The sequence below is a fragment of the Dermochelys coriacea genome, chromosome 3 (assembly GCF_009764565.3).
Source record: "Dermochelys coriacea isolate rDerCor1 chromosome 3, rDerCor1.pri.v4, whole genome shotgun sequence".
Lineage (NCBI taxonomy): Eukaryota > Metazoa > Chordata > Testudines > Dermochelyidae > Dermochelys > Dermochelys coriacea.
The window spans coordinates 144,202,224-144,223,892 of NC_050070.1; the positions used below are offsets into that span (position 1 = coordinate 144,202,224).

Below are 21,669 nucleotides of genomic sequence, written 5' to 3' on the forward strand. Positions count from 1 at the left end.
AGAATTCAATTTAACAGATTACCCAAAATATAGAATGTGATTGTTTTGTAACATTTAATTTTATCTAAAACTACTTTCTGAATTTGTTTGTGTCTGAAAAGTACTTTAAGTGTTAAATTTTGCTGTAATTTCATGTTGGGCAATTTATTCTAAATATTTAAAAGAATGGCATAAAACATTTTAAAACATACAATATATATTAAAAGTGTAGGCACTAAGTATTTTTACAGCATGATAACAATTAACATTCAGTGAAATGATACATAATGCATCTACCCCACCCTAACAGAATTTGAAGCTTACCATGAGATTAACTTTCAATGACTGATTCAACTGTAATGCAGGGATGTAATTGGCACGCTGTAGATGGTGGACTAAAAGGAACTCGTGATTCTGGATACCAGCACTGGTTTGCAAAAACTTCTCTAAACATTCCTAAGAGAAACAAAATTGTTTAGAGTTCTGCTTCCTTTTTCCAAACAAATGATTAAGACTTCATTCTTGCCCATGCTTACTTGTTCAGTATCTGTGAATGGTAGTTTCAACAAATCTTCCATTAGTCCTATCTCTTGACAGACTTCATACATGTGTTTTAACAACTCTTCTACATTTAACCTGGTGGAGTGCTGTCGCAGAAGACTCCAAGCCTCCACCATACACCTGAAATTAATTTTTGAAATGCAGAGCAGGATTAACACTTGGATCAAAAATTTTTATGAAGCAAGAGATGCATGACTTGTGTTAAAGAACTAAACACTAAAAGATTTTTTTTTTATAGTTTTTAGACTAACATATTAATCAGGATATATTTTCTATTTCTTTACCTATTAAACAATAAAACAGTGAGGTGAAGTGCAACTTCACTGCTACTTGACATTGATGGCTTCATCATCTGTATGTATCTGAGGGCTCGTCTGTGCTCTCCTTGGCACATCAAGGCTTGAATAATTTTCATATGTTGCCATGACATTGTTTTGATTGTAGCTGGATGAAATAAAAGGGCCAATGAATTCTGCAGAAGTTAGAAATGAAAGTTACTAAAACTACCAACACACTTACCCCTTCCAACAAAAAGTCTAAAACTTCCCAAGTGAAAATAAACATCTTTCAGATGCATTTACAACATTAGAAATAATAGTATGTTTATACTTGAAACATATATTTGCCCTTCAATCTAATTTAATAAAATAATTGGAAAGACGACAGTTTCAGTTAACCACATAATATGACAGGTTTCAGAGTAGCAGCCGTGTTAGTCTGTGTTCGCAAAAAGAAAAGGAGTACTTGTGGCACCTTAGAGACTAACAAATTTATTAGAGCATAAGCTTTCGTGAGCTACAGCTCACATCATCCGATGAAGTGAGCTGTAGCTCACGAAAGCTTATGCTCTAATAAATTTGTTAATCTCTAAGGTGCCACATGTACTCCTTTTCTTCCCACATAATATGATTTCAGTTTCAAATGAGCAATTCTTAAGTTCTGGGTTAAGAAAAACCCTGTATGTCATCTAAACTGCTAGTGACACCACCCATAATTTTATGCACATATGATTGCAACCAAATGAAATTATCAAAATTTCACTGATGGTACTAAGCACTTTATTCACTAGTCATTTCAGTACTTCTGTTTGGCTTTCAGTTGATTGTTCTTGGGTTGCACTTCGTTTAATTCTTGACAATTTGGTCTCACAGTATCTGGAGGCAGCCGTGAGAATGTCCTTTTAATACTACTCATTGAGGATAGATTTGGAAATTTGCTCTTTTAATTTCTTAGCAGTTGCTGTGTAAATTATTCTACCAAACTTGAAAAGCATACTATATTAGCTATAATATCACAGGTAAGGAATTAACCAAAGTATTAAAAACATACACAATTTAAATCTGTGTTGGGTTTAAAAGTCACTTTTACAGAGTTTTGCCTCATTTCTTGGTGCAGAGTCCTCAGCTATATTTTAAACATTTAAACCTGCATAAAACCATCTTTGGAAATTTGCTCAAATGCTTTGATCAATCAGGTAGCTAGAAAAATTCAAATATGTGTAAATAAGGTTGACTACAACTGGGTTCTATTCCATTTAAAACTAAATTATAATCAGACTTCAGAGTATAATTTATTGTTGCTTTCTGTTTCCACTAAATTTATGCATTAACAATATTTAAACAGTAAAGGTTCTAGCCCTTTATCTCCCTTGACTAGTGATTAGATGCCCTAAGTTCATCTTGAGACCATAATGTTGCATCTTTATATAGGTCTTAAAGTAAACTATTTACCTCATAGTCATTGTGATCCAAAAGCCAAAAACCTTGAACAAGTCTAACCAGACCCCAAGGGATAGCAAAGGCAGTTGGGAAGGAGTCAAATGAAGTCTCTGTTTTGTTTGGAAAGGAATGCATGATATCTAGCAGCAAATAAATTGTCTGACAGTAAGTACTTGATTAAGGCTAATAACTTTGCAAGAAGGGAAGTTTCTTACATAAATTTAGGGAAGGTAACAACAAAAATAAGTATTACAAGCAGAAAATAGTTGTCTTGCAATTTTCAGCCCACTGTAACCCACCAACCCAGGTTTTAATCCCAAAGCTGCATTTTGAACTAACATAAAAACCTACTTTTGATTTATAAGTGTTGAAAGAAGCTGGAATATTTTCCCATTTTAGAAAAAGAACACTACTGCACAAGTCTGCAATGGTAGTGTTATTGTGATGGAGCAGGAATTTGCACTCCTAGTTGTACTAAATGTAGGACTCCTGTTTTGTGATAAAACTAATGAACAAAGCTGCTCTTACTTAACTTCACATAAGGAAAGAATCCTGTACTTCTATTAAGAGAAACTGCTATGGAATTCTGGATAGCTTCACTGTTACTTGAACAATAGTCAAGGTAAAGGAGCCAGTCACACAAATATGTTGTATATAGGACTTAACCATATCTCTCGATGATTGAGCTAATACCTCAGACACCAATGCTTTAGAACAGGAACACAGTTACAAGTTTCAATCATACTGTGACCAAGTTCTTAGACTTGAAAATACAGTAGAACCTCAGATTTACGAACACAGTTATACACTGACCAGCCAAACACACACACCTCATTTGGATCCGGAAGTACACAATCAGTAGCAAAAATCAAAAAATAAAAAAGCAAATACAGTACAGTATTGTGTTAAATGTAAATTACTAAAAAAAAATAAAGGGAAAACAGCATTTTTCTTCTGCATAGTAAAGTTTCAAAGCTATATTAAGTCCATATTCCATTGTAAACTTTTGAAAGAACAACCATAACATTTTGTTCAGAGTTATGAATATTTCAGAGTTACGAACAACCTCCATTTCTAAGGTTCTACTGTAACAATAAATTCAGCTGTGTAGAGAATAAAAATTAAATATGAATGAGAAAGCCTTCCCACCATGCCCTAAATAAAAATAATGTCACTGGGTTTGTAAAGAACCTGTGTATCCTGTGTTTTGCTAGTTTCTACCTCCTCCCTCTGATCAGCGCATAATTATTTAGTTAACAGGTTAAAACAACTGTGGTGTGAAGTTGCTGTGTCTAAAATCCAAACTGTCCCCTCCTACCTAGGTTAAGTAACACACAAAGTTTGGCAAAGGCAAATGTTTTATACATTTTAGCAGCTTGAAAATTAAGCATTTTCTCCATCACATTCTCCTTTCTCTGGGTAATATTCCATGTGCCTGCGTTTTCAATAGAAGAGAGGCAAACATTGTTTCCTGTGCTAGAGAATTGCTGATTTCAGCAAGAATGTGTACTGCCGTAAATAGTATTAGATAACTGTTGCTGCTTCAGAGAACAGAATTCTCATAATTTTGGTACAGGCATCACATCCTAAGAATAACTTCCTTTATTTGCTACAGAATCACATCATTTTAATGAAGCCATTAAAATGAAAAATCTAAAGTATAAGAAATAAAACAATTATTCCAGTACATTAATCCTAAATTTATGCTCATTCTATCCAAAATACAATTCTCCTGTTTATGCAACTGTGTTTATCATTAATTTCTTAAACTTTTGTCTCACACACACATTCAAGAAACATCCTTTTAAATGCAAATATATTGCGTGGTTATATTTCAATCTCTCTCAACATTATCAAAAGGATACAATTGCATGTTTGTAAGTTTCTTCAATATTTTGTAACAAATAGAGATCAAGTAGCGCCTGTGATGAAAAAAGAAAAATTAACCAAATATTTTATAAAATCATTTTTTGCCTTTTTAAGAAGTCCTACTTACATGTAAGCTAGCAGGGGGATATTTCCCAGTTCCTCCTTCATCTCTTCGCCACAATTTCTCAACTTGATCTCCTAACTGGGAAAGTAGTCCATCAATCATCAAGCAATTGGCATTCCATTTCCCTCTGCAATCAAAGAGAACATGGATTTGATAGTGTAAAAACAGTGCGATAATTCCAACCAGTCATGAAAACCCATTTACCAATTAAAGAAAACCCAACCAAATTTTATCTGGTAAGACGCAGGAAAAACATTATACGACAAAAAATATGAAAACTGAATTTGGAACATTTACACAAGTGAACTAAAAAGGGAACATAGCATCTCGGTTGGTCATGTTTAAAAATAATCCAAAAAGTTATATTTTAATAGATATTCTAAATTCATAATTTATTAAGGCAAGATTAAGGATGACCTGGTTTTCAGATATTTTTGCTATAGAAGGGCTAATGGTGATTTAATACATCAGGAAATGTAAAGTTGGAACGTTCCTGTAAACTGAAGCATCAAATTAAGTTAGTTGCTGTAGTCTACTATCTGTAAGAGAGTTTGGCAATACAATCACTGGAAGAAATTATTCACCTTGTAGAGTAACATTGGTTTTTAGTGATGTGTCCCCCTATAGGCACTCCACTGTAGATGCGTCCCTGTGCTGCTGATAGAACTTTGGAAGCTGCGTTTATTGGGCCCGCACATGCGCTGTCACAACTTGTGCTGCACCTCAAGGCTAACCAGCGCACACGGGCTAACCGTCCTCAATTCCTCCTCTACCCTAGTCATAAATGGGAAATGAAGTAGAGGAGGAGGAAGGCAGGTTGTGGAGCACCCATAGAAACACACATATCGAAGAACCTTCATTACTGCACAGAGTGAGTGACTTCTTCCAGTAGTGGCCATATGGGTGCTCCGCTGTACGCGACGTCCAAGCAATACCTCTCTTGGAGGGCTGGGACTTTGGGGTCAGGTTGGCACTGGAGGTGGAATCCCAGTGCCAATGATCGTAGAGTGTTCTGCGAAAGCGTGGACTGATACCCATGTCGCTGCTCTGCAGATCTCTGAGATAGGGACGTCCTTGAAGGTGGGAACGGATGAGGAGATCAACTTTGTGGACTGATAGAGTCTGATGGGATCAAGTTATGAATTTGGTAGCACTGTCTGATGCAATTCAAGGCCCATTTAAGGAGTCTTTGGGCTGATATTGCTCAGCTCTTGGATCTTTCCACCATAGAGATGAAAAGTCTAGGGGACTTCCTGAAGGCCTTTGTCCTATCAAGATAGATGTTAGAAGAGCCCTGGTCTTCTAAGGTATGTAGCAGAGCCTCCCTATTGGTGAGGCTTGGGGTAGAAGATTGAAAGACGAATTCAATGATTCATGTGAATCACAGAGGTTACCATAGGGATGAACTATGGATGTGGCCTTGTCTGAAAAGAATATTGTGAGGGGGATGTGATATCAGAGCTGCTCTCTCTCCTGTTCTTCTGGATGACTTAATCGCTATCAAGGCGGCCATTTTCATTGATAGCTACGTTAATGAACAGGTGGCCATCACCATGCCTCCATGGGTCAAAACTGAGAATACCAAATTCAGGACAAACTGCTAAGAAATAGGGCAGATACACTCCAAAAGTGGTGGTTATTCTCTCTCAAGATATTCCAAACTAGCAACAAAAGTAAACTTCTGTTTTACGACACTGGCTAACGAAGTCAGAACAGCAGTTTCCTTAGGCATTCCAGTCCTTTTATCACCACCAAAAACACTATAGACTTTAAGATGAGTGGTTCTTTACAACCAATTTCATTACATGAAAGGTTCTTCTGATCCCAAAGGATCAGCCACACACCCAGATCAAAATATAATTCAGATCTTATCCAATAATCACATTGTTGCCAATCCTTTAGTACAGGGGTGGCCAACCTGTGGCTCCGAAGCCACATATGGCTCTTCAGAAATTAATATGTGGCTCCTTGTATAGGCATCTACTCCAGGGCTGGAGCTACAGGTGCCAACTTTCCAATGTGCTGGAGGCGCTCACTGCTCAACCCCTGGCTCTACCACAGGTCCTGCCCCCACTCTACCCCTTCCCGTCCCCTCCCCTGAGCCTGCCATGCCCTTGCTCCTCCCCAGAGCCTCCTGCACACCACAAAACAACTGATCAGGAGGGAAGGGGAGGGGAGGCACTGATTGGCGGGTCTGTGAGTCGCTGGGAGCTGATGGGGGGCTGCTGATGTATCACTGTGACTCTTTGGCAATGTACATTGGTAAATTCTGGCTCCTTCTCAGGCTCAGGTTGGCCACCCCTGCTTTAGTATCTAAAAATCTAAAGGTTTATTTATAAAAAGAAAAAAGTTGAAAGTTAAAATTGGTTAAAGGAATCAAATATATACAATAATTGCAAAGTTCTTGGTTCAGGCTTGTAGCAGTGATGGAATAAACTGCTGGCTTAAGTCAAGTCTCTGGTTGCTTCCAAATCATTGGAAGGCCCTCAGTCCCTTGGTTAGAATACTCCCGTAAGTATAAGTCCATAGTCCAGAGGCTTGAGCAGGAAAATGAAAAACGGAGATGTTTCCAATCCAAGGCCTTTTATAGCTTCTGCCATGTGGCGGGAAATCCATTGTTTCAAACAAAGCCGTCAGCAAAACTAGTGGAAAATTACAGGTAAAAGATGGAGTTTGGAGTCACATGAGCAAGTCACATGTTCATGCATGACTGCTTAGTTGTGGCAGGAAATTCCATTAAGAGTAGACAGGAGCCTTCCATTGTGAGTTAAGTGTCCCAGGACAGAAGAGCATCATCCATAGAGAACTGTCCCATCCCTGCCCTGGAACAGAAGCAGGGACACGTCTTGTTCTGGTAAGTTATGAATACAGGTCTGTGTACAGTGTTCCCCTTCGTGTGAACAGGTTGTGGAGTACTGACAGGTGCATCTCCCACTCATGATTTTGTGGGAATCTGTGACTGAGGTTGTCCGCTATAGAGTTCTGCAGGTAAGCCATGGACAAAGTGATATTGTGAGAGATGCACCAGTTACACAGTCTCATTGCCTCCGTGCAAAGGGAGGGTGACCTGGCTCCTATAATGGTTGATGTAGTACATGCAGACTCTGTTGTGTTAGGATCTTTGTATGTGATCCTGCGATCAATGGGAGGAAACGTGCACAGGCATTCCTGACCACTCAATTTGAGGAGACTGATGTGTAGAGACATCTCTGTAGGTGACTATTAGCCTTGCGTTGTGAGGCAGTTTAAATGTGCGCCCTACCCTATGAGTGATGGTGGTAAAGAGCAATGACAGTGACGTGTACGAGAAGGAAATCCCTTTCACAAATTGGTTGGATTTTTCCAACAGTTTAAGGAATTTTCGAAGCTGGTGGGTAGTTACAGGGGTTTGTCCAATCGGTCCCTCTTGGTCTGTACACTGAACTGACCCATAGTTGGAGGGATCGCATGTGGCGCCTGGAGTGTGGTATCACTGCTGTGCCTGCTGCCATGTGTCCCAAGAGTTGGAGACAGACTCTGGCTGGCATCTGTGGACTGTATTGAACAGTGCCTATGAGTGAAACGAGGGATAGGAACCTGTGTTGAGGTAGGAGGGTGTTGCCCTGTAGGACAGCCCCTATGAATTCCAGGCATTGCACTGGGGGTGAGAGTTGACTTCTGGGTGTTGAGCTGTAAACCCAGTTCTGTAAACAAGCGTATCGTAGTGTTGACAGCTTTGTGGGCCTCCTGGAGAGATCAGGCTTTGAAGACACTCATCCAGGTATGGGTAAATCATTATCTCTTCTGAGCATAAGTGAGCGGCCTCCACAGAGAACTTTGGGAAATACTCTCGGGGCCGATGACAGCCCAAAGGGAAGGACTCTGCATTGATAATGATCCTGTCCCAGAATGAACCTGAGAAATTGTCTGTGTGAGCCAGTAGCATCTAGATGTGAAGGGTCGAAAACCAGTCTCCCTATTCCAATGTCAGAATGATCGTTGATAAGGTGACCATCTTGAACCACTGAGCCCTGACAAACTTGTTGAGAACTCTGGGAATACTGTGAGACCACCTCCTTTGGCACACTGTCTGAACCCTCACTAGATAGTGGAAGGGCATGGCATGGTTGAGGGGATATTCCCTGTGCCTGGTAAAGGCTTGCTGCCACGATATCCGTATTGAGGCGGGGATTCAGGTGCATCCCGCACACTGAGGTCTTTGGTGTGATGGAATTCCACTGGTACCAAATAATAATCACCGGTGGCGGGGGAGACAGCAACCTTGTGTGTACCAGTCTCTCTGGTACTGGGCGAGCCACCGCTGGTGATACCGAAGTAGACTCACATACCAGGAGCGCCTTCTTGTCTCTCGGTACCAAAGAGTCGGTGCCTGTGCCCATATGGTCCATGGGCCTGTCAATGGTACCAGTAGCTGACAGTTGCTGTGCATTGGTGCCGGACTGTGGTCTCGGTGCAGGCGGTGCTGAGGATACCGAGTGAGATGGAGATCACTTGCAGCTATCCCAGGCTCACTTGGGGGACTTCCTGTCCTCTTCTTGGAGGACTTACAAGAGGAGTCCCCAGCCTTTTTCTTCGACCCACTTCCCTTAGAAGTTGAAGGTTGTGGGGACAACTCACATCTGCCAGGAAATTGAGGTTAGCAAGCTGCCTCCACAAAGATAATCTTCTGGTGGAGCTCTCTGTCCTTGCGGGATCTCAGCCGGAGCTGCTGGCAGAGGGTGCACTCGGTGGACTTCACCGAGGCAACAGATGCGCTGAAAGTGCTTATCCACAACCGGGATCACCTCATTCGAACTTGTATATGGCCACGAGGTTAAGGGGCCATTACAATTGGTGAAGCAACAATGGCAGGGGTTTACACCTTTTCCAGGAACTAACATTCTGGACTTCGTAACCAACCTACAAAACACCCTCCGAACTTCTTTAGCCCTTGCTAAAGAAAACCTACAGGATGCTCAAAAAGAGCAAAAAGCTTGGTATGATAAACATGCCATAGAGCGTTCCTTCAAAGTAGGGGACCAGGTCATGGTCTTAAAGGCGCTCCAGGCCCATAAAATGGAAGCGTCATGGGAAGGCCATTCACGGTCCAGGAGTGCCTGGGAGCTGTTAATTATCTCATAGCATTCCCCACCTCCAACTGAAAGCCTAAGGTGTACCATATTAATTCTCTAAAGCCCTTTTATTTCAGAGAATTTAAGGACTGTCAGATTACAGCCCAGGGAGGAGATGATGCTGAGTGGCCTGAAGAGGTCTACTACGAAGGGAAAAGTGCTGGTGGCATGGAAGAGGTGAACCTCTCCATGACCCTTGGGCGTATGCAGTGACAGCAGATCAAGGAGCTGTGCACTAGCTACATGCAGACGTTCTCAGCCACCCCAAGACTGACTGAATGGGCGTACCACTCCATTTGACACACGTAATGCTCACCCAATTAAAGTCCAACCTTACCGGTTGTCTCCTCAAGCTAAAACTGCTATAGAACAGGAGATCCAGGATATGCTACAGATGGGGGTAATCCACCCCTCTGGCAGTTCATGGGCATCTCCAGTGGTTCTAGTTCCCAAACCAGATGGAGAGATACGTTTCTGTGTGTACTACCGTAAGCTAAACGCTGTAACTCGCCCAGACAACTATCCAATGCCACGCACAGATGAACTATTAGAGAAACTGGGATGGGCCCAGTTCATCTCTACCTTGGACTTAACCAAGGGGTACTGGCAGGAAAGATCAGCCTTCACCCCACACGTCAGGCTATATGAATTTAATGTACTCCCTTTTGGGCTACGGAATGCATCCACCACCTTCCAAAGACTTATAGATGGTCTCCTAGCGGGATTTGGAGAATATGCTGTCGCCTACCTTGATGATGTGGCCATATTTTTGGATTCCTGGGCAGAACACCTGGAACATCTACAGAAAGTCTTTGTGCGCATAAGGGAGGCAGGACTAACTGTTAAGGCTAAGAAGCGTCAAACAGGCCTAAACAGAGTGACTTACCTTGGACACCAGGTGGGTCAAGGAACTATCAACCCCCTACAGGGCAAAGTGGATGCTATCCAAAAGTGGCCTGTCCCAAAGTCAAAAACAGGTCCAATCCTTCTTAGGCTTGGCTGGATATTACAGGCGATTTGTACTGCAATACAGCCAAATCGCTGCCTAACTGACAGACCTAACCAAAAAGAAACAGCCAAATGTCGTTCAGTAGGCTGAAGAGTGACAGAAGGCCTTTAACCAGCTTAAAGTGACACTCATGTCTGACCCTGTGCTAAGGGCCCCAGACTTTGACAAACCGTTCCTAGTAACCACAGATGTGTCCGAGCGAGGTGTGGGAGCAGTTTTAACGCAGGAAGGACCGGATCAAGAATTCCACCCTGTAGTGTTTCTCAGCAAGAAGCTGTCTGAGAGGGAAAGCAACTGGTCAGTCAGTAAAAAAGAATGTTATACCATTGTCTACACTCTGGAAAAGCTACGCCCATACTTTGGGGATGGCATTTCCACCTGCAAACCGACCACGCTGCGCTACAGTGGCTTCATACCGCCACGGGAAATAAAACTTCTTGGAGAACTAAACTCCACCGAATATTTTGATTTCGACATACAACACATCTCAGGAGCTTCTAACAAAATGGCTGATGCACTCTCCTGTGAAAATTTCCCAGAATCAACTGGTTAAAATTGTCCTTGAGATGTGGAAAATATTGTTAGTCTTTATATACTTGGTAGTATATTTAGAGGTACGTGTCTTATTAACTCTATTCTCCTAGAGCTCCAGGAAGAAATCACAGCCATCGTTTCACCCTATCTGTGATTTGGGGGGAGTGTTATAAATATAAAGGGAAGGGTAAACACCTTTAAATCTCTCCTGGCCAAAGGAAAAACCCTTGCACCTGTAAAGGGTTAAGAAGCTAAGACAGCATCACTGGCACCTGACCAAAATGACCAATGAGGAGACTAGATACTTTCAAAGCTGGAGGGGGGGAACAAAGGGTTCTCTCTGTTGTTTTTGCCAGGACCAGAGCAGGAATACAGGTCAGAACTCCTCTAAAAAGGTCAGTAAGCAATCTAGTTAGATATGCGTTAGAATAAGCTGTGCTGAATGGAATGTATATTCCTGGTTTTGTGTCTTTTTGTAACTTAAGGTTTAGCCTAGAGGGATTCTCTATGTTTTGAATCTGATTACCCTGTAAGGTATTTACCATCCTGATTTTACAGAGGTGATTTTTTTACTTTTTCTTTAATTAAAATTCTTCTTTTAAGAACCTGATTGCTTTTTCCTTGTTCTTAAGATCCAAGGATTTGGGTCTGTGTTCACCTATGCAAAATGGCGAGGATTTTTATCAAGCCTTCCCCAGTAAAGGGGGTGTAGGGCTTGGGGGGATTTTGGGGTGAAAGATGTTTCCAAGTGGGCTCTTTCCCTGTTATATTTGTTAGAGGCTTGGTGGTGGCAGCAATAAAGTCCCGGGACAAAAAAGGTAAAATAGTTTGTACCTTGGAGAAGTTTTAACCTAAACTGACAAAAATAAGCTTAAGGGGTTTTTCATGCAGGTCCCCACATCTGTATCCTAGAGTTCAGAGTGGGGAAGGAACCTTGACAAAGTGCTTATCCACAACCGGGATCACCTCATTACAAGTGTGGCACTTCTTGAAGCCTGGCATACCCCACTAAGGGGAAGGGTCTCCCCAGCGGAAAAAGGCAGGAAGAAAAGAAAGTTGGGGGGGGGGGGTTGGTTTTTTTTTTATTTATTTATTAAGAGTAGGAAAAACAGAACTACAACCAGAACTGGGGAAAACTAACTGCGAACAGAAGAACAATAGCCTTAAACAGGCTGCTAATGGCTCTCTCTCTCACCAGGGGCAGATGAGAAGGAACTGAGGACAGTTAGCCCATGCACACTGGCTAGCCTCATGGCACAGCATGAGGAGAAACAGTGCATGTGCAGGCCCAACGGACACGGCTACCGAAGTTCTTCAATCAGCAGTGCGGGACGCAGACATACCTATGGTGGAGCACCCATAGGGACACTACTGGAAGAACAACTATTCTTTTTGTATAGATCTATCACCACAGAGTATTTTCTAAGTGTGCCAACACAGAAATACTCAGCCAAAACTAAGGAAAATTCATGTTTTGCTTTCTAATCTCACTTTTTCCATTGAAAAAATTCCAATTTCATGCAGCTGTGCTGTACATAGATGTTGATATGAACAAGGGGGAAACACTGGTTTGAAGTCTAGTGACACACGCCCCCCCCCACCTTTAATAGTCATTTTAATTCCATTCATCAAACACCACTGGAGACTCCTAGTGGCAAAAGTACCACTTGCAAATTCCCAATGATGTTAAAAACAACGAGGAGTCTGGTGGCACCTTAAAGACTAAGACTGATTTGGGCATCAATCTGTTAGTCTTTAAGGTGCAATGGGACTCCTTGTTTTTGTGGATACAGACTAAACACGGCAACCCTCTGATAAATTATGTTAAACAGAGTTAGTAGGCTACGGCCTGGTCTACACTGCAGTTAGGTCGACGTAAGGCAGTTTACATCGACCTTACTCTACGTGTCTACACTGCAACGTTGCTCCCGCTAATGTAAGTCGCCCATCGACTTAACTCCACCTCTACAAGAGATGTAGCACTTAAATTGATGTAGTTAGAACGAGGCAACGTCTGTGTAGACACTGCATTACTTACATCGTCTCTTGGCTGTGAGCCCCAGGACAACAGAGGTCCAAGAGCTGCCAGTACCCCACAATGCCCCACTTCAGTCAGTGGAAGTGCTTCTGGTGAGGACATACACGATCAACAGAAGGAGCATAGTGTGCATGTGAACCACCACTTTAATTACTGCAGTGGCTGTACATCAACTTCAGTTGACCTAATTTTGTAGTGTAGACAAGGCCTGAGTGCCTGCTGTATTTTTCCACCTTCTCTCTACTATCTTTCTTAGCTCCAATCCTGCTGGAAAATTTTTATAATTATTTCTATTTGGTTTGTATCAGTGTGATTTTAGATTAAAAATCTGTATTAATCCTAGTCAAGACATTTCACATGAAAAATACACAAGTCTGTAAAAAGTTCAGATAAAGATGTAATTTCTAACTGGGTACCGAGTTAAAAGAGGGCTAGTTCTTTAAACATTCCAACTGAACACAACGGTGAGGGCCACCTTCTTGCAGTATAAAAATGTACACAAGTGAACTCCAAAAAAGGGATTTAGTCCTAAAACAGACATTATGTCTTATCAAATAGTCATTTAAAGAGCTAACCCTTTTTGAATAGTTCATCTTTGCATGCCTAAACAAAAATTTTGGAAACTTGGTGCTGCCTTTCTGTTTTGAATCAGAGACCATTAAATGCAACGTTACCAAATAAACCATCTTTTTGAACTGCAGAAGTCACACAGTTTAGCCTTTAGATTAAATTATTTACAGTATTACCCAATATATTTCTAAAATCAGGTCAAGGACTGTTTCACTTTACTTCAAACAGACAAACAGTGGCCCTGGGCCCAAGAACACCCCTCCCCCACCTTTACATATGAAAGCAGTTCCTCTGAATTCAGTGGTGGATGTGGGTGCGTTTATGAATGAACCTTACCTTGACAAGCGCTCTAGTTTCTGTCTATGACCAGTACAGTAGCTTTGTATCAGTGGGTAATTGTAGAAAGGCCTAGACAACTGCATATCATCATCTACATGCAACAGAGAAAAAGTACGTAGTTCAAGAAGCCTAATAAAAATCTGAAGTAATTTTAAAAGAATTGAAACAGACAAAATTGCTGAGTTTCATTTTTAATTTTAAGAACAAGCAATTTGACAACTTTGGAAGAAAGTGATTCTAATTTTGCTCTTTTAAATTTTTTTTTTTTTTTTTTTTTTTTTAAAGTAAGACAGCAGTAAGCCACAAGGTTCACTTCATTCCTTAATTTAGTAAGTGACCCATATTTGAAAATTATCCCATAAATAAAGATTACTGGGTAATTCAGACCATATGAAGTAAAAGTTTCTGTGTTATCTTTCCCCAGCAGAATAAAATATATTTTTAGGTGATCTCAGATGGAGACTGCTTTTTTAAATTTGTAAAGGGAGCATTTATAGGCAGATCGTTTTCTACATCTATGTAAGCCAATACATGCGTTTTTACGGCATAAGAAACCCCTATCAAAATACTGGCTATATAAGGACATTTAGCTAGGAAACTGAATACGCCAAGTTCTAAACCTAGTAAGAGACTTCTTATGGAAGGAGGAGTTTACCACCACAAGTAAATATTTACCAAAATGTGTGGAATACTGAAAAGTAAAGCCAGTGTTGGAACTGGATTAACACAATTACATGTAAACTTAAGATACATTACAGCTGTACCAACACAATTTGTAGATAAAAGTAATTTACCAAAATATGGTTTAAGAATTTTTCTGTAGGAAGCAAATATTGCACAAAGTGATAAGCGCTTGTCACATCTGAAGCATGTTATTGTTCAAAACTTACCTAAACCCTCTGGAAGGAGACTGGATCGGCAGAACCAAATGACCACATGGGAATATTGAGAAATGAGGCTGGTTACAACCTGCTTATTTGTCAAATCTGTAAAACCTGTAGAGTTTATAAAATTATGTTGTCATTCAGCTCCTTTAGTTACAAAAATATTAACCATGATGACATTGATAAACTGTTTTTTTATTGTATTGAAAGCATTCAAGAAATTTTACATTTCCTATTTCTAATCAACCCTTGGAAACAACCGTTGCTTTACAGTTTTTCCTCTGCATTTCTTATGGAGACACCTGGATTTGCTATTCTAGAGCTCCTTAAGCCCTGGATTACCCTTTATTTTTGAGAGACAGCTCTCACCCTGTTCAAGACTTCAGGCTTCATGAAGTGGCAAGAAAATTCTTGGGTATTACTAACACACCCCTCACCCTAGGGGCTGCAGCCTCTAACCCAGAGACAGGAAACTTACGGCTCGCGGGCCAGATCTGGCCTGCTGCTTCATTATTTCTGGCCCGCAGCAAGTCTCCATGACAGCTCACCCTGCTGCGGGGAGAAGCAAGGATTGCCAGGCTCTTAAAAGTCCGGTTGACTCTGTGCAGCTCCCAGAAATGGCCGGCATGTCCTAGGAGCCGGGGCGATCAGGTAAGCTCTGCGCGCTGCCCCCTCCCCCAGGGCCAGCTACGCAGCTCCCATTGGCTGGGAACCACAGCTGCGGGAGACAGCATGCACTGCACAGAGGGGCCAGACATGGTGGCTGCTTCTGGGAGCAGCGTGGAGCCCTGGCAGGCAGGGAGTCTACCTTAGCCCTGCTGCGCTGCCGACCAGGAGCACCCTGAGGTAAGCACTGCCTGGCCGGAGCCTGCACTCCAAACCCCCTGCCCCAAGTTGGAACCCCTTCCCGCGCCTTGACTCCCTCCCAGGCCCCGTGCCCTCACCCACATCCCAACCCTCTGTCCCAGCCCTGAGCCCACGCCTGCACTCCAAACCCCTTTGCCCCAGCCCGGAGCCCCTCTTGCAACCCAAACCCCTCATCCCCAGTCCCACCCCAGAACCCATACTTCCAGCCGGAGCCTTCATTCCCAACCTCCTGCCCCAGCCAAGAGCCCCCTCCTGCACCCTGAACCCCTCATTTCTGGCCCCACCCCAGGATCTAGGGGAAGCCTCAAGCCTCTGAGCCCCCCACGGGGCTGCATGTCACCCGTGACTGATTTTTTCTGTTGGTCAGTAGCCCTGATAGAAAAAAAGATTCCCCACCCCTGTTCCAGCCAGTGGCCTCTTACACAACTTCTTGAGCTGACTTCCCTATTCCACCCACATGCACACTCAGTAGGCAACCTCCCATAGCCTCCTCCCTGGGGGTTAATTGACAACTGCAATGTTCCCCACCCTATTTTTCTCCCAGCTGCTGAACCTGATTGCCAATTCCAAACAAGCAGCTTGAGCCTCCTTTGCAAGCTGGAGAAAATTAAGAAAAAAAAGTAAAACTGAAAAAGGGAAAATAGGGAAAGCTCACGCTTTCCATGACTCAGGCCTATTCCTCTACCTTAGGCAACACATTTCATAATAAAACATACTTCAAGTTGATAATACTGTTACAAACCTCTCTCAGTGAGCTCTTGTGCTTCTGTCAGAAAGCAGTTCAAGACTGTGCTAAGGTTGCTAAGAAGCAATTGGCAGTGCTGAAGAGACTGTATAGTCTGTGGATCAATGAAGTTACATGAGCCATCAAACAGTGGAACACCTTAAAAAGGACAAACAAACATTGTATGTTAGTCTGTACACAACTTCAGGAGAAGAATTAAAAGCATTTCTGCATACATACAAACTATCACGTGAAGTACTAATACACCCGCATTACTGCATGTATTCAAATTAGGAAATACAACACTTAATTCCTGGAAAATTACTATACTCTAGTACTTACACATTCGGTCAAACTCATCTTTTGTGTAAATCACTTTATTCCATGTCCACTCAAGAACAAAGCGCAGGTTAGCAGCTGAGTTTGGTTGTTCTATTTAAAAAAAAAAAAAAATCATGAGAACAAATTCTTGTCTAGGACAAAGAATAAAGTTAATAAAAAGCAGAATATTACCTTCAGCTGTCCACTGTTTGATGCAGCCAGTAAGAAGTCCTAAAGAACTTGTTTGAACAGCAGCAGATAATATAGCTTCTAACTGCTCCTCCTAAAAATGTAACAGAGATAAAATAGATAGTAAAAAAGATTCAAATGATTTCAAGCCAGCAATAGTAAATAAGATTTCTAATTGTATGCAATGTATCTGGATGCCAAAAACAAATCAGTTATTACGTTTGAACAAAATCAGCACAAAATTAGCGAAGTATGATTAGAAATGTTTTATCCCCAGATGATTCTTTCCAGACATCTTAGCTGTAGATAAAACGTTCCAAAAGCAGAGTTTCAAAGTGTTTAACAGAGTTTGTCTCTTATCCTTTTCATCCCTTCAAATACTGAATTCTAAAAAGTTATTTACTCTGTGATTAGGGGTAGGACACATCAAAGAATAGGAAGAAATACCTATATGCTATAAGTGCGCTGGGGGGGAAAAGCATCTGTGCGCTTGCTGTTTGTTGACCTTACTGTCCAGAGATTTGAAAACTAGCAACGGTTTTATGAAAAGAAAGGAGCAACACCATGAAAATAGTTCTTTGATGAAGGTTTCTTGCACTTTACTGTTTTATTACAATATAAGGACTTCAGTATTCCTGCCTTCAAAATACATATTTTGGCTGGAGAAGTAAGTAGTACAACTAAAAATCACATCTTTCCAATAATCTTGGGAAAGTCTGTTAACAAGGAAAGTAAGTGAAAAAAAATCAGGTATTTCTCATGAGAACAAGAAGGTGGCTTCTTTCTGCTGGAAGTGCATCAAGTAGTTTTTAATACAACCTAAAAGAGCAGAAGAAGGTAAAACCAATTTTGTTTTGTTTCACAGTTACATCTTTAATGCCATCATCGGAGTTCTCAATGATCCTAACTCTGGTGGTGGGAAACAGTTTTCAAAGTCGATACACTTTACAATAAGATGTTTTTCAGGTTAAGCTCATTTTTAGTAGTTTCCCCTCTATCTCAACCCCACTATGCAAAATTTCAACATTTGCAAGTTCAACAGACAGAATGATGTTTTTCCTGTCAGAAAATGTAGGCAACAGCTAAGCATTGTCATGCAATGTTAAAATGAACAGTTGATTTTAAGCAAGTGTATTTTACTGTTATTTTAGGTAAGCCAATCCTTCTGATCATTATGCTGTGGTTTACCCTTAGGACTACTTGACATTCTGATCTTGAACACTGTAAAACATTCATTCCTTTCCAGTAAAAATAACTTATTCACAGTAATTTACACAGAAGTTATGATGCTCAGATTTCTAGAATTTAAAATGCTATTTCAACTTTCTCTTTCAAAAGCTTTGCTATAGCTCTTTCTATAAGTAAAAAGAACACTATATCAAAGGAAAATCCTAAGCAAGTTCCACATCACCACAGTGCACAAGTTTATTACTAGAGTAGAAGGTCAAGTCTACTAGAGTAGAAGGTTATTACTAGGTAAGTCCATGTCAATATATTCATAGTTCAGTAATGGATACAAAAAATTTTGACACCAAATTAAGTCATTCTCCAGCTCAAGTTGATCTACATGACTTACTTAGACAGTTTCATACAAATTAATTTGCATTCATTTAGAAAATCTATTATTTCAGCCAACTGTATTATATATGTGTGTGTTTTACCCCACAGGTAAATCGTATGAAGATATTACATTTTCTTGTAGTTTTACAATAATTTCATTTAAACAAAATGCCAATATATACTCACCTGACTTAAACTAGAAGGCTGTACATCAATAAGTCTCGGAGAGAGCAAGCCAGCGATAAGACATCTATTGAAGTTATCAGGAATGGCTTCATTTAAAGAAGAACCAGATTTCTTTAAAAAATGTAAGGTCTGAAACATTAATGACAAAATTTCAAATTAAGACAGCTATAATTATTCAACTCTGACGTTTATTTGATTGACAAACGAGTAGTTATTTACAACAGAAATGTTATAAACACCCCTAAAATGCTTCTCTTCTCAAAATAGAAGCAGAAAAGAAATCTTACATTGCAAGTATACTTTACCAAGTTGGCATGTAAATTTAACAACTGTGTATCTTTAAGATGGCATACTAAAGCAACAAAGCACATACTTGAACAATGACAATTCACAAAATAAGTCTCGGATTACTCAAATAAGACATCAGCCATTAGGCTATCTTGTCTAAATATTTGTCTAGCTTCTCTAACATACACACCATGCTGCTACTTAAATGTTGCCTCTAGCATCCCAAAAGAAATGAATGCTAAAATTACACACACACACACACACACACACACACACACACACACACACCCAAAAACTAAGTGAGATTCTCTCTGTTTTCATCCGTGGGAAAAATAGAGATTTGAAAAAACAGCCAAAAGATGTGCAATTTTGGGGAGTTTTTGCTCCTTAGTTGAGCTACATGATTGTAATTTACCAGATTTGTCTTAAATTACAAGAATAACTTTTGAGAAGTGTAAAGGAATGCCCACAAGGGCCAAGAATGCACACTCTTGTGGCTTTTTTTTTTTTTTTTTTTTTTTTTTTTAAAAAAACACCTACAGGTGCTTCTCACACAGGGACAGCAACAAAGTTGGAAGTGCATCAGCCATAGCTCTTTGCCTGAGTGGCTGAACCAGCACCCCAGAGTTTACAGTAACTCCTCACTTAAAGTCATCCCAGTTAACGTCGTTTTGTTGCTGATCAATTAGAGAACATACTCATTTAAACGTTTCCAATGCCCCCTCATAAAACGCTGTTTGGCAGCCACCTGCTTTGTCGACTGCTTGCAGAAAGAGCAGCCCACTGGAGCTAGCTGGTGGGGGCTTGAAACCAGGGTGGACCGGCAGCCCCCCATTAGCTCCCCGCTCACCTAAGTTCTGTGTACGACAGCTGCCCAGCAGGCTATCAATTGCCGGGCAGTTCAGCTGTCCCCCCCCCCACACACACACACACAGCCGTGTGCTGCTCCTGCCCTCCGCCTTGGAGCTGCTCCCGGGAGCCTCCTGCGAGCTCTGCAGAGGTGGGGGGAAGAGGGATGCTAATGTCAGGGTGCCCTCTTCCCCCAGCTCCTGCCGCCCCCATGCTTCTCTACTTTATCTCCACAGAGCTGGGGAGACACGACAGGGCTCAGGACAGAGGGAGCTTGCTGGCAGCAGCGGCTGTCTCCATTTGCTAATCTAGTTAAAAAGGCAATGTACTTAGAGTAGGGCCAGCATACTTAAAGGGGAAATGCACGTCTCCCTCTCACACACAGTGTCTGATGCATCCAACGAAGTGAGCTGTAGCTCACGAAAGCTTATGCTCAAATAAATTTGTTAGTCTCTAAGGTGCCACAAGTACTCCTTTTCTTTTTGCAAATACAGACTAACACGGTGTCTGTCTCTCTCTGCCATGCTGTCAACCCTCCTTCCATTCGTGTTGCCTTGTAGAGTGTGAGGCTACATTAACAACACGTTAACCCTTGACGGCTCAGCCGACTGCTAGACCATCACGTAGCAGTAAGGCATGCCCATCCTCTGACTTCACCACCTTAACCAAGCTTCACAGTCATCATTGCTGTGTACAATATTAAATTGTTTGTTTAAAACTTAGAGAGAGTGCGTATATATATAAATTAAATAAAATGTAGTTTGTCTGGTGAAAAAAGTTTCCCTGGAACCTAGCCCTCCCTATTTACATTAATTCTTATGGGGAAATTGGATCCGCTTAACATCATTTCGCTTAAAGTAGCATTTTTCAGGAACATAACTACAACATCAAGTGAGGAGTTATTGTATTTCTGCTGAAGTGCCAGCTAATGAGGGAGCAAGGACTAGACAGTATCCAGCTCATGAATATTTTGAAGTAATGTAAACATGTGCTGAAGACTCTTACACTCAATTTCTACTGCATATGGAAACACCCACTACATGTACAATTTCAGTTTATAACTCCTTAAGTACCAAAAATTTAGTGAGGTGAAATGTAATTGGTGCTCCCTTTTCCAACTCAGAAAAGAATTTCCCTCCTAAAAATGTAAGGTCCCAGGTCCAGACTCTCTCGCAGTAGCTCTAAACCATGAAGTACTTGAAAGCTGTGCTTGGACCTGTATGCATGAAATACACAAACAAAATCCTCTCCATCCTAAATTATCCACCAAATTTTCAAATCTTTTACCTGTCCTAAATTGTGTAATAATGAAAATCCAGGCTTAAAAGGAACAGTTGCAACCTTATGTATGGAGAGACAAGGATGTTACCTCTCCATAATCTAGAATTTGAACCAAGTCATATACGGTTTTATCGTTACCTCCTGAGAAATCTACATCAGACTCATCTACACATATTTAGGACCTGTTTCAATTGAAGCCAATAGGAATTTTACCACTGACTTTAATGGGGCAAGATATAGCCCTTTTGGTACAAAATGCTCTCCTCCCTCCATTGGTAAATATAAATCAGTTCAATACAAATGACAGAGGATGAACATTTCTAGATAGCAGAAAAAGCTAGAAAGAAAAAAACAAAAAGTAGTACCTCCTTCTGAAACCCAGTGCAAGTCATGTGAACAACTCCAGAGTTCAACAAACAAGTAGCATCTAAGAAAACAAAGAGCAGTTGGCTAAAAAGCTACATTTTGAGGGTATGGCACAGCAATACAAAGTAAACAGCTTCTATTAAAAATGGGGTTAATATTGGGAGTGGATTAAAAAACTAAATAAATAGTTATTTGGCTCATTAGTTCACTTACAAATTTATTTTGCAACATTCACACATCTGTGTGGAAATTTTACCTAGACTATATACTATATAGAACAGCTCTAGCACAGTACACAAATT

The 21,669-nt window shown here is 41.0% G+C and overlaps 1 protein-coding gene across 2 annotated transcripts in view; it reads right to left on the minus strand.

The window, feature by feature from the left end:
- Positions 1–21,669, minus strand: part of AHCTF1 (AT-hook containing transcription factor 1) — an 87,042-nt gene that overhangs the window by 29,176 nt on the left and 36,197 nt on the right. For both annotated transcript variants that reach the window (XM_038393964.2, XM_043512276.1), the window contains exons 11-23: positions 21,367–21,428; positions 18,584–18,712; positions 16,841–16,931; positions 16,670–16,759; positions 16,346–16,486; positions 14,743–14,847; positions 13,850–13,943; positions 4,255–4,378; positions 4,124–4,180; positions 2,271–2,417; positions 825–1,012; positions 516–660; positions 304–435 (exon numbers count right to left, since the gene is read on the minus strand). In XM_038393964.2, the coding sequence (XP_038249892.1) occupies positions 304–435; positions 516–660; positions 825–1,012; positions 2,271–2,417; positions 4,124–4,180; positions 4,255–4,378; positions 13,850–13,943; positions 14,743–14,847; positions 16,346–16,486; positions 16,670–16,759; positions 16,841–16,931; positions 18,584–18,712; positions 21,367–21,428 (1,505 nt within the window). The remainder of the gene's footprint in view (positions 1–303; positions 436–515; positions 661–824; positions 1,013–2,270; positions 2,418–4,123; positions 4,181–4,254; positions 4,379–13,849; positions 13,944–14,742; positions 14,848–16,345; positions 16,487–16,669; positions 16,760–16,840; positions 16,932–18,583; positions 18,713–21,366; positions 21,429–21,669) is intronic.